This window comes from Chrysochloris asiatica, unplaced genomic scaffold (assembly GCF_000296735.1).
Source record: "Chrysochloris asiatica unplaced genomic scaffold, ChrAsi1.0 scaffold00485, whole genome shotgun sequence".
NCBI lineage: Eukaryota > Metazoa > Chordata > Mammalia > Afrosoricida > Chrysochloridae > Chrysochloris > Chrysochloris asiatica.
Window position 1 is genome coordinate 101929 of NW_006409003.1, and position 13066 is coordinate 114994.

The window sequence follows — 13066 nt, forward strand, 5'->3', positions numbered from 1 at the left end:
ACCAGTGCTGGCTGATGTCCCCGGCCTCTTCTACACAAGGCTGTTGCTGAGAAGGGAATGTGGGAAAAGCATGCTCATACTGGAGGTGGAGGTGCGTGGGCCTGGGATGTCCAGGCTAAGTCTTGGGCCCTAAGAATTGAACTCGGATGGGGAAGGGAGATGGTAGACATCTCTGATTCGTTTTCAGGGGTGTGATGTAATGTAATGAGGGTTATGGAAGTGGGGGAGCTTGCTGAGGTTTTGTAAAGGTTGGAGAACTTGGGGATAGACCTTTCGTGGTGCCTTGTGCTAAGTTGGGTGCGCCCCAGGTGACCTCTCCTCCCATCTCCCTGTCTTGTGCAGATGGCGGCAGCAGAGGCAGTGCACCATATCCACTTGCAAAACTTTTCTCGCTCATTGTTGGAGACTCTCAACGGGCAGCGGCTCGGAGGGCACTTCTGTGACGTGACCGTGCGTATCCGCGAGGCGTCGCTGCGTGCACACCGCTGCGTGCTGGCTGCTGGCTCCCCTTTCTTCCAGGACAAGCTACTGCTTGGTCATTCGGAGATTCGCGTGCCGCCTGTGGTGCCGGCGCAGACGGTGCGCCAGCTCGTAGAATTCCTCTACAGCGGTTCTCTGGTGGTGGCGCAGGGTGAAGCGTTGCAGGTGCTCACGGCTGCTTCGGTGCTACGCATCCAAACGGTCATCGATGAGTGCACGCAGATCATAGCGCGTGCACGCACCCCGGGTCCAGGCACCCCCACACCTGTGCCCCTGCCTGCACCGGTGCCCCCACCACTCGCACCTGCGCAGCTGCGCCACCGTCTGCGCCACCTCTTGGCCGCACGGCCCCCAGGCCACCCTGGCGCCTCACACAGCCGCAAGCAGCGCCAGCCCGCGCGCCTGCAGCTGCCTGAACCCCCTGCTCCCACCAAGGCTCAGACATCCGATGCCGACCTGGCACTCCCCGCGCCCCCTGATGACGGTGGCGGCGATGATGATGACGAGGAAACTGACGATGACGAGACCGATGGTGAGGACGGCGAAGGGGGAAGCGGGGGCGCTGGTGAAGGCCAGGCGCCCCCTGCCTTTCCTGACTGCGCTGCCAGCTTTATCACCACCACTGTAGTAGACAGCGCGGCGCATGAGGATCCCCCTGCCCAGGCTGACCTTCCTGACTACGGAGGCCTCCGAGGAATTGTTACCGTGGAGGAAGTGATCCCGGACAGCTTCGTCCCCGCCTGGCAAGACGAGGATGAAACTGCCGCGGAGAGCTGTCCAACCGAGACCTCTGCCTCCGGCCAGTCCGACTGTGTCCTGGCCAGCCCCCGCCCACCCGGTGTGAAGACCCCGACCTCACTCTTCCCGTTTCACTTGAGTGGCCCGGGGCCTCCAGCTCCCTCTGGGCCAGCGCCCTCGGCTCCTCCTACCTTCTACCCACTCCAGCCGGATGGGGCTCCAGGAGCCGGCTCTCAGTTGGGGGAGGCCTCAGCCCCGCCTACCGCTCCCATTCCAGCTGCCTCAGGGTCAGCGGCGCGCGCCTCGGGCTCGGAGACCACCGCCTATGAGTGCACCCACTGCCGCAAAACGTTCAGCTCCCGGAAAAATTACACCAAGCACATGTTCATCCACTCGGGTGAGCTGGGGAGGGACCCTCAGCCAGGGTCTCGGAGCCCCTTAGTCTCTTGTCATTGGCGATTGAGTTCCTTAGGGGCTGGGCCTTCTGGGGACATGGGGTGCTGGCATACGCCTGGTTTGCCTCCTTAGTCATGGAATGCCAAGTGCCTGAATACAGATGGGTAGATATGAGAGGCCACATAGCTCCAGGATTCCACGGCACTCTATAAACTGAAGATCCATCCAGGCCTGTTGCTTTACAGTGACCCCAGGGGCCCTGGGTGTTGAGCTGCGTGTGTTGCTTGTGGATAGACTGAGTTGTGGGGAGCAAGCCACTTCCCTGTCTGTCCTGCAACCTCGAATTATAAGTGGGGATGCTGAGGCTTGATCAGGAGGCAGGAACCTGCTCAGGGAGTTTGGAAAGGTGGTCGGTGGGGTGAGGGAAGGCTTGGCCCTGCCTAGGCTGGGGCGTCGAGTGCTCTGGTCTAAGGGCGACCAGGTTAGGGCCTGAGAAACCCTCGCTCAGCCAGGAGGGAATTGCAGCCTGTCAACAGTAGACAGCCGAGGAGGGTGGAAATGGAGTTCCAGCAAGGCTACAACGAGGTCCTCTTGGACCAGCGCCAGAGTGAGGCAGAGCCCATTGTGCAGAGGTTCGGGGAGTAGACAAGTGCACAAGGGTGAGCCAGGGCCAAGTGGCAGTGAACAGGGGTGTTTGGTCAGGGCTGAGGTTGGTGTAACCAAGGAAAGCAGAGATTTAGGCCACACTGTGGTAGGGTGCAGAGAGTGTGTGTGAAGATCTGAAGGGGCAGGAAGTTGGGGTTTCACTGTGAATGAGAACAGACTATTTTGAGCTGGAGAGTGATGAGGTGTAATTTATGGTTTAAAAATCTTACATTAGCTACCTTGGTGGCACTGTGGATCAAGCATTGGGTTGTTATGAAAAGGCTGACAGTTCAAGCCCATCAACTGCTCAGTGGGAGAAAGATGAGGCAGTCTGCTTCTGTAGAGATTTACAGCTTTGGAAACCCTGTGGAGCACTTTGACCACCACCATAGAGTATCTCAGAGTAGGCATCAACTTGAAGGCAGTGGGTTTGGTGTGGTTTTGGTTAGCTGCTTTGGGGAGGGTGGAGAGGAGAAAGGAGAGGATCGCATGAGAAGAAAGGGGTAAGTGGGGGAGCAACATGTGGAGGACCATCCCAGGGACCCCGAGGCAATGTGGGCTTTGCCTGAAGTACATAGCCAGAGCCAAGTGCTGGGATCTGGTTGGCATATGGGGATCTCCTGGCAGGCAATGCCTTGCAGCTGTCTGCTACTAACAGCCTTAACCTTGGATGTAGGGTGAGGAGTAGAGCCCACTGTGTGGCCAGGAGAAATGACGTCACATTAAGCTGTGGGCAGGATCCCTGGGCAGCATGGACTTCTGTAGGAAAGAGGCAGGTGGGTCTGATGACCTAGTCACATAGTGGTGAAGGGCCCGTCCAGAGTGTCTTCAACATGAGTAGTGGTCAGAATTGAGAAGGCTGCTCTGTGGACATGTGGGCACCGCCAAGTGTCACCCCAAACGGAGCGTGCTGCGGGCTGGAATGCGAAAGAGGAGGACGACTCTGGTATTGATTTGGGCCAGGGGTGAAGTTGTGGGGTAGGAGTCCCTGGGGGGGATTCTGGAATGACAGTTGTACGGAAGTGAGGGCCATCGCTGGACTTGTGCCCAGCTGACATGCTCACTGCTGGTCCTTTCGCACACAGGAGAGAAGCCACATCAGTGTGCCGTGTGCTGGCGATCCTTCTCGCTGCGCGACTACCTGCTGAAGCACATGGTCACGCACACGGGCGTGCGAGCGTTCCAGTGCGCCGTCTGTGCCAAGCGGTTCACGCAGAAGAGCTCGCTCAACGTGCACATGCGCACGCACCGACCCGAGCGTGCGCCCTGCCCAGCCTGCGGCAAGGTCTTCTCTCACCGCGCGCTGCTCGAGCGCCACCTGGCGACACACACCACTCCCTGATGGGGCCAAGCCACGTCCCTGTGGAGTGAGTGGTGCCTTGTATCCAGGGCAAGCCAAGCCCATAGCGTCTTAAACACGCTTCCACCACCAGACCACACTCGTCCGGAGTGCAGACCCTCTTCCCTAAATCCATCCCTTTTCTAGACCTTCCCCATTGCCTAACCACATAACTCGGGTCCTCCCAAGAACCCCACCACCTCCAGTGTGAACAGTGGCACCCTGACTGTTTTCCATCACCCTGCCCCCCCCTCCTTGCGTGGGTGGGCCCGGGGGAAGTCTGCAGCTGTTCCCCAGACCCCCACTTCCCTGGGGAATCCCTCCTTCATCAGGCCCTTAGGGGGATCAGGTGGCGCCATCGAGAACCGGGGGCTGGGCTTTGAGGTGTAATAAAGGACCTGGGCCATGGAGCCTGAGTTGTGAAGCTATTGAGTAGGACTGTGATTGTAGGTGTTGCGTTCTGCCCCCCCACCCCAATACCATCCTGGGCATCTGGTAGGGGTGGGGTGGGGGTGCCCATAGGGATGGTGCTCAATTCTACCTCTTGTGGGGCAGGGATAGGTTCTGCCGCAACTGAGCGGGGTTTCAGAGAGGGAGAGCTTCTAGGGAAACTCCTGGCTGCTGTCTACAATGCAGATATCCACATCCTACCTCCCACTAGCCAGACTCGGATCCCACTCTACCCCACACACAACTCGATTCTGACAGGTATATTGACTGAGGGGACTGTAAGGGAGTCTCGGCCACTGGGAACTTAGTTCTGGAGTTGTAGTGCAGGGGGCTGGGCACAGTGGCCACGTGAGGAGTGAACAATGACCAGGATCCTTGGGACCCAATGGGCAGCAGAAGACAGACTCCAGAGCCTCATCTGCCTGGCTGCCTGCCCAGGGACCCTATTCTCCCTCCAGTGCAGTGGGAGTCGCCTGGCTTGGGGGCTAGGCCTAAGGATCTGGAGCTGGGGAGGGAAGGAAGGAGGAGTGCAGCCTGGAGCCAATTGTAGTGCCTCCTGTCCACCCCACTCCCAGAGGCTAGGGCCAAGGATGCCCTGGTCCAGTTACACACAGGTGTCCCAGCACCTGGCCTACCGAAATGGGTGTGAGTGCATTTACTGAGCATCTGTTGTGTACCTCGCAGGGGGTTAAGCCCCTGGGTTCATGACATTAAGGCTCTGACCGAATCCTCCCTCAGCAGCTCAGGGTCCTGCAGACTGGGGTGTAACCTGGCCTGAGCCCCATTCCGGGTTAAGTGTGTACCACAGGAGAACGTCCCTCCAAGGCTGCCCTCAGCTACCTGGTGGAACCCAGTTTGGCAGTCCTGTTTATCTGCAGTTTCGCCAACTGGATTGTCTGCCCCTGAGGACAGGATTTCTGTCCATCTCTCCAGTACCTGGTGTACAGTGCATGTGTGAAGAGGAAACGGGGAGGTACCAGCCCTGGAGCATGAACCTCTAGAGGTGTCAGGGCTGCATGGGAAGGAAGACAAGGATGGCAGAGGAGGCTGGTGGTGAAATGAAAGGGGCGGAAGACTGGGTTCATAGAGGTTAGCCACAGTGGCAGAGAGAGGACAGGCTAGTGACAAGGGACCCTAGAGATGATAGCAGAGACAAAGCAGGGTCAGACAGGAGAGGGACCCACGAGGCAGGGGTAAATACTGAGGAATTGGAGCCAGGCATACCTTGGAGGTAATTCAGGTTGGATTCCTGAAATAGTGCAAGAAAGCTGCTGTTACGTGCTATGGAGTCGGTTCCGACTCAGCGACCCTGAACAGGGTTTCCGAGGCTGTAAATCTTTACGGGAGCAGATAGCCTCATCTTTCTCCCGTGAAACAGCTGGTAGTTTTGAACTGCTGACCATGAGATGAGCAGCCTGACTCATGACCACTATGCTACCAGAGCTCCTTACAAGAAAGGTAGTCAAATGAAATTTGGTTTTCTCAACATATAGAAAAGTTAGTGTTATACTATAGTTAGGGGCCTTCAAGTCAGTTCAAACTCATAGTGACCCTGTATAGGGTCTCTGAGGAGGAGCTAGTGGGTTTGAACCACCAACTTTGTGGTTAGCAGTTCAGTGCAATCCTACAGCACCACATCAATAGCGTTATGGAAAGATTAGAAATATTGCAAGAATGACCAAAACGTGACAGGCTCAAAGTGAGCACATGTTGGCAAAATGGCATCGAGCCACCTAGCAGACATAGCAAACTGTCCCTCATCTGATTATTCAGTTATACTTAGTAATCGCATACATGAGCCCTGGATATCCACAGATAAAGGTAAAAACCTTCCCTAAAAGCCGAGACTGTAAATTACAAAAAGGCAAAGTTTTTCCCCCCCCAAAAAAGGAGAAAAGCCAAAGAGGATAGAGAAACACTGTTGACTGATGATGTATGGAGGGGATTGTAATCAATGTAATGAAACAAGTCATATGAATTGTTGAATGTGAAACTGATGATGTGCCCTGTAAACGTTCACGCAATCCACAATAAAAACCTTAAATTAAAAAAAAATTCTGTAACAACAACAACAACAAAAATGGCACCGATGCACTTGGTTGATGCAAGTTGCCACAAACCTTCACAATCTGTGCAACCTAATAGAGTGAAACAGAATAACCCGAGACGTCCTTGCATCTGAAGTCCTTGTGTGGCGCTGTGGGATAATGTGCTGGGCCAGAGGGTTGGTCTGAATCAAAGCCTATAAAGGGTCTCTATGCATCAGAGTCGACTCCTCCACACCTCACAACAATCTTGGCACCGTAGGATAAGCGCTGGACTGCTAACCTAACGGTCAGAGGTTCAAACTCACCAGCCATTCCTTGGAAACCTTACACAGACTCGCTATGAGTTGGAACCAACTTGGCCACACTTAACAACAACAGCCTTGTACTCTGCAGAGTTAAACAAACCGGCAGTCACAACAGAGTGGGGAGCAGCCCTGGTCAACAGTCCCTGGGAAACTGCCCGGAAGGTGGACTTGGCAGGCTTCCCTGGTGGAGGGCAGCGGTCAGGGACAGTCTGGCCCCGGTGGAGCTGAGGCCGTACACACCGCAGCCACTTGGAAGAGGGAGCCGGCGCCATGGGCGGCCGGCTGCGGCTGGTCCTTTTGTTCCTGTTGCTGCTCTGGACCCTGGGCCAGTCTGCAGGGCCAGCGGCGGCGGCGGCCCTAGCTCTACGTTGGCTGCTGGGCCTGTCCATTCTGGCATGGCCCTGGCTCCGCCCTCGGGCGCCCCACTGGCTCAGTATAGGCGCAGCAGCTCTCACAGTAATCTTGCTGCCACCCCGGTCGCCCCCAGGGTTGCACTGGCTGCCAGCCGATGTGGCCTACGTGGTCCGGATCATCCGCCTGGGACAATCTCGGCAGAGGCGACTGCCGCCCCACACCTTCGTGGATACCTTGGAGCAGCAGGCGCGAGATCAGTCACGCCGTGTAGCCGTGGTGTGCACAGGGCTCGCCGGGCACTCAGTCTCCTACAGGGAGCTAGACGCCCAGGCCTGCCGGGCTGCATGGACCCTGAATGCGGAGCTGGGCGGCCCTGTAGGCCTGCCTGTTGGGGAGCCAGCTGCTCTCCTGGTATTGGCCTCCAAGGTCATTCGTGCCCTGGGACTGTGGCTAGGGCTGGCCAAGCTGGGTTGCCCTGCAGCCTGGATCAACCCACACAGCCGGGGAAGACCTCTGGTGGTCCATCCAGGTAAGGGACCTCTAGGGGCAGTGGCAGTGGGCAGGAAGCAGACATGGAGGACGGCTTTCAGAAAGCAGCAGGCTGATCTGGGACCCCTTTGCTTGCCCCCTCCTCACTGACAGACTATTTAGAGTTAAAATTAAGCCCATCTGGAAAATTAATCTGAGGGCATTGGGTTTTCTTTTCACAATGGTTGTTTCCATCCTTTTAGGGAGCCCTGGTAGATTAGTGGATTACAATTGGATTGCTTACCTCCAAGTTAGGCGGTTGGAAACTACCAGCCACTCCGTGGGAATAAGATGAAGCTTTCTGCTCCCATAGAAATTTGCAGTCTTGGAAACCCAATACAGGATCGCCGTGAGCCGGAATCGATGCCACGGCACACAACTACCAACACCATTTCTATCCTTTTGGTCAAAAACAGCATAGAAGCCAGAAACCTAATTATAGGATTCTCCACCAAAAACTGTCAGCCCTGAACTGTGATCACTGTGACACCAGGCTCCTCTGCCCCATCTCTGGGTCTCGGGTCCTCGCTCTTCAGAGGTGGGTCTTGCTTCAGGTTCCTGTTTCACTGGTCCCTGCAGACCGCCAGGAGAACTTGGAGGAGATCCTTCCTAAGTGCAGGCCAAGATCATCCGCTGCTTCTTCCTCAGCAACTCCTCCCCAAGGCTGGGTGTGGAGGCTTTAGGGACCACCCTGGATGCTGCGCCCTCTGACCCCCCAGTGCCTGCTCACCTGCGTGCAGGGATTACACACAAAAGCCCTCCCTGTTCATCTAGACCTCAGGAACCACCGGTAACGGTGCCCAGAAACCCTGGTCCCTGGACCTCTGAATTCTCACCCTGACTTGTGCCTCACACTTAACCTCTGACGTTCACCTTCACCTGTAACCCTGACACCTGGTTTAAACTGACCCCATGTGATTCCAATGTTCAACACTGAAGTCCTACTTCTGTTCTTTCTAAAGCTTGTTCTCACTATGTGGCTGGAAGTTGACAGAGCAAATTCATTTTTCATTGAAGGATTTATACCATTTTGTTTCGTGATATTGATTACAATCCCCACTATGGCCTAGTGTTCTTCCAACCTCCACTCTGTGTTTGCCGTTCCCATTTGTCCCTGTAACTTCCTGCCTTCTGAGTTTTATCCCTGGGCAAATGCTACCGCCTCTGTTCATGACTGATTATCTATAGCTGGATTTTAGCCCCTGACTTACAAATTCAATTTGTACCCCCAAACCTAACCAGAATACTCATACTTGAGCACACAGTGAAAGCCTTGAACTGCAATGTAGGCTTGGCGGTGTCGGTCCTGCCATGACTTTGACCAACTTCTGAGCTCTTGTCACCACCGTACCCTGCCTACTCCTTTGTCTTCCAGGGCTCCCAAAGCCAGTCATTGTCACCCACGATCAACTGCTGAAAATGTTGAGTTTGCTGTCCCTGTGTGGGGTCACGTGATCTACACAGCCTTGCCTCTGTACTACGTGATGGTGGCCTAGAGTTTGGTAAGCCCTTCCCTGAGGGACTCCTCCAATTCATAGAATCCCAGAGTGGGTTGGCCATACCTCATAGACTACTCGACACCTGGGTTCTCTCTCATCTGTGAGAAGGACCTCAAAGAAAGGAGTCCCAGCGCCTGTTGGGGAGAGGCTTAGACACCCAGAGACCCTAATGGCTGGGCCTTGGCTACGAGGTGACAGGAGTTGAAGAGTTACAGGCATCCAGGGAAACTTTTTGGTTTAGTAGTCTGGTGCTGCTGTAACAGAACACCACATGTGGACGGCTTTAACAAACAGATTGTGTTATCACACAGTTTACAAGACTTGAAATCTGAGTTCAGGGTGCCAGTTGTGCTCTGGGGAAAGGTCCTCGTGGCTTTTCAACATCTGTGGGCCCCGAGTTCCTTGTTGATCACATGGAGAGCTCCATATGTTTTGGTATTCATCTCCCCCTGGATCTAGGAGGTTTCCAGATGAGAGACCTTGAATCCTAAGGACGTTTTCTACTCTAGGTCCCTCTTTCTTAGTGGTAGCGATTCCATCCTCTGTTTCCTGATAAAAGGTGACCCAGGCCATGCCCTTACATCAGTTCAGGGCTGTGATTCCTGACACCTCTGAAGGCACTCAACAGGCAATAAGAATGTTGATGACATGACCCCAAGACCAGGAAGAGATGGTGAGGGGATGCCTGCCAAATGTTCCTTTGGGCTCTCCGTAGACATCTCACTTGGAATTCAGACTGGAACATCTCCACAGTCTGCTTTTGTTAGTTTGGTTTTGTTTTCAAAAGAACCGAAACTGTAATATTTCTGATGTATATCCCTTCCCACTTGTCTTTAAAAAAAACAAAAAAAAAATCCTTGGGTGTTATAAATTGGTTAACAAGGAAGACCTGGTTTTCAATGACTGAAGAGTCAGAATCTAATTGATGATAACTGGGTCTTGTTTTTTGGTTGTCTTTTTAGTTCTGTGTTATTGTTTCATAAACATTTAATCATGGAATATTTCAAACATGCAGAGAAGTTGAGTAAGTAACTTGAGGATGTCTCATATCTTTTTACTCAGCTTCAGAAGCTGTTAACACCTGGTCAATTTGTGTGTGTGTGAGATTTGGTGAATATTTACAGAGCAAATTGGTTTTCCATTCAACAATTCATACACATTTTAATTTGTGACATTGATTGCAATCTCCACAATGTAACAACATGCTTCCCATTTCTTCCCTGTGTTTACTGTTGCCATTCGTCTTTCCTGATTTCTGAGCTTAATTCCAGGTAAATGCTGCCCTTTGATTTCCTTACTCTGAGGAGTGGGTACCTCCCTGATAGTGTTCACTTTGTACGCCTGGCAGTTGTTTGACTCAAAGCTGAACCAAGGGAGGAAGTTCAGTCCCAGGCCTCCATGTGAACAATTTTATACCGTATGTGCTCCTGCAAAAATGGCATAGCGGCAGCATCTGATCCCCTGTGACTTCACACGGTGGGAGGAGGAGAATCACCATCAGCATCAGCCCAAGGCCCATTTCTATGAGGTAGAGGTCAGACATGCCTCCACCTTCTTGTCTCCTTTACCAATTCTGACAACCGCCCGCTTTCCCATCACACTCCACTTCTCTGCTAGGTTCTATAATCCATTGCAATGGCTCCACGGAACTCAAGAGACAATCCTCACCAGGAAAGTGAGCGGATTAGTTTGGCATCAGAAATGGTCAGATACAGTTGTTCTGGTCAGTAGCAACTCTCTCCTCAGCTGTGCACACAGGTGTGCTGCTCTCTGGTCCTCAGCCCCTCAGTCACGAGGTCCCCTGTTTCTGCCTGACTCAGGCAAGTGTTCGAAAGCTCTTTCTTGCCACTCCTTCACGACTCCTGTCCAAAGGCGCTTGGCTGTACTTGCTCCATGAGTCAGGAAGCCTGTTCTCGGTCTTGTATTTCTTGTAATAATGCTGTAGCCGCCACTCCTCTGGGACTCTGTCTCCTGGACTGGGGAGGTTCAGTGTGCAGGAATCTCAGGGAACAGAGAGCATGCTTCCTTGGAGTCAGTGAGATTCTCCTTGCCCACTTCTGAGGTTACTCATTTTAAACCCAGCACAGTGACACAACTGACTGATTGCCATGTTAAGACTTTCATACACCTATTTGTATTTTCCCACCTGGGGCGGCGCTGAGGGTTCATGTGCTGGACGGCAAGGTCAGTTTGAACCACAAGGTCGGCAGTTCAAGCTCACCACCACTCCTTGGAAATCCTACCCAGGGTCGCTGTGAGTCAGACCTGACTCAACGGCACTTAACAACAACAACCAATCATTTGGTGGAAGCTACAGACACTATGGATAGAACAGCCATATTAAGGAATTCATTCTTACCTCAATTCCCTTTTTTAAAATTTAAATATTTTAGGGCAAATCCTAGACATTGTATCTTTTTGCTTATAAATACTGTAGGTATTTAATGACTTTTTAAAAAATGTAACCACAAAGTGATTATCATACCTGTCAAAAGAAACTAATAGCTACCCTTTAATGTCATCTGTTGCCAAATCCAGGTTAAACATTTCCCGATTGTCTACTGGTCTTTTGGCAGCTAAACAGAGTCTCCCCATTGTATTTCCTTGTTAATTCTCATCTCTTTCTGCCCTTGCATTTTCTGATAGAATGCAAATTCCTTTAGAGACAATGTTAAATTCCAGTCTATTCTTAGCAATAACTTTCCGGTGGGTTCTATATGATCCCTAAGTCATGTTGGAGGCAGCTCATGCCATTGTCCTACCTTAGAGATGCTAAAAGGAATTGGGAGGTCCAGGTGGTGACAGCTAGACCATTCACTGAAAGGCTTCGTCTTGCTAACTGGGGTTGAGTTCACAGGGACTGTGCTGACTTCTTCCCGCTCTCTGCCCAGTTGCTGATCCCTTTTGAGCTTCTGAGGTTTGACACAGACGCTGTGGAGCCTGTGAGGGATGACTGTGGCTACTGCATCCCTGTGAAGCCAGGTGTGGGGTTGTGGAACCTTCCTCAGGATTGGGAGGGGTAGGCACAGTGTCACTGTAAAAGTGGCCCATGGGTGGTATCTGACTTCCTCTAACTTCACAAAGGGGAAGAAGAATCAGACCCAACATCAGTCCAAGACCAGTAAGGTCAGACACACCTTCTTCACCTTCCAACCTTCTCACCAATTCTGCATTCTGACCCCAACCGTCCCTCTCACGTCATTTGCTACTTCTCTGCTGGGTTCAAGAGTTCAGAGTAGAGAACAAACAAGATGGCGGATCGGGTGGACGTACAGCAGAGAGCTCCGCCAACAACAACACAGAATACCCGACCAAGCAGGCTCAGGGGATGGTCCCAGAACTCTGAACCACATATAAAGGAATACTTAGAAGGTTGGAAGGCTCACAATTGGGGGAATTTGTGGCAGAAGCAAGAAATCTATTGCTTTCTAGTCCGGGCCGCTTGGCTGCTCCAGGAGCCGCCATCTTAGGTGAGACCATGCAGGGGAAGGATCGGAGCGGCCACAAACGCCTGGCAGAACCGCAGAGATAAAGGTGTGGACATTCTTTTCTTTTGGTATCTTCATTGGTCCCTTGCTGTCTGCACACCTCCATTCTGGTGACTATAGGGGTGCCTGAGCTAGTGGGCACCCCAGCTCCACCCTCAGAGGGTTCTACTACACATGCGCACAGATCTCCTCGCAATTTAAAGAGACAGTTTCCAATTAAAACCAAATGACCACAGCCAGCCCTGAACTGTTTCAACTAGAAAAAAGGACTGAATGGGGATTGTGGAGCGGGGCAAGCAGACAAAAGAGGAAATAGGCCGAAAATTAAATCCTAAGTTATGTCAAAACAACCAACAGTCAACAGTGGTATCTTGAAACTTCTCAGGAAGAAGAGTGAAAAGGGAAACTCATTTCCTGATCACATCTACCTGGAGGCATTCCGAAAGCATAAAAAAAAAACACCAAAATACATACCCATCTAAGTATTAAGGCCACAGATAACCCCTGAAGATGCCCAAAAGACAGAAGCAGATGACGATATCTGCACATGTCCAGAAACGAGATAAAGTGACTGAGGCAAATGAGCTGGAAGTAGACCTACACTCCATACTGGAAGATTGGCAGGCTTTGGGAATGCCTGAGAAGGAAGTCCTAAAAGTGATTATAAAAGGTATCAAAACACTATACAATGCAGTTGAGAAAAATAAGGAAGAAGTCAGGAAAGGGCTACAGGAACAATCAAGTAAGATAGATACAGCATTGGAAACAATTCAAAACCTACAGAAAGAGGTCCAAA

The 13066-nt window shown here is 52.3% G+C and overlaps 2 protein-coding genes across 2 annotated transcripts in view; both read left to right on the plus strand.

The window, feature by feature from the left end:
- Nucleotides 1-342: 342 nt before the first annotated feature.
- On the plus strand, nucleotides 343-3601 carry ZBTB45 (zinc finger and BTB domain containing 45). The gene is made up of 2 exons (XM_006877334.1): nucleotides 343-1615; nucleotides 3345-3601. Exons 1-2 carry the CDS (start codon nucleotides 343-345, stop codon nucleotides 3599-3601), a joined length of 1530 nt encoding a protein of 509 aa, XP_006877396.1.
- A 3070-nt stretch (nucleotides 3602-6671) lies between these two features.
- SLC27A5 (solute carrier family 27 (fatty acid transporter), member 5) overlaps nucleotides 6672-13066 on the plus strand; it is a 12284-nt gene continuing 5889 nt past the window's right edge. Inside the window, 7 exon segments of the mRNA XM_006877335.1 lie at nucleotides 6672-7274; nucleotides 7820-7895; nucleotides 7898-8041; nucleotides 8044-8073; nucleotides 8659-8733; nucleotides 8736-8770; nucleotides 11674-11764. Of these exon segments, the coding sequence (XP_006877397.1) occupies nucleotides 6672-7274; nucleotides 7820-7895; nucleotides 7898-8041; nucleotides 8044-8073; nucleotides 8659-8733; nucleotides 8736-8770; nucleotides 11674-11764 (1054 nt within the window).

Excerpts from the sequence above, each read along its gene's own strand:
- ZBTB45 (XM_006877334.1), top strand. The coding sequence starts at position 343 with ATGGCGGCAGCAGAGGCAGTGCACCATATCCACTTGCAAAACTTTTCT. Across the intron at positions 1,616-3,344 it reads GCACATGTTCATCCACTCGG|GAGAGAAGCCACATCAGTGT; the intron begins GTGAGCTGGGGA and ends TTTCGCACACAG.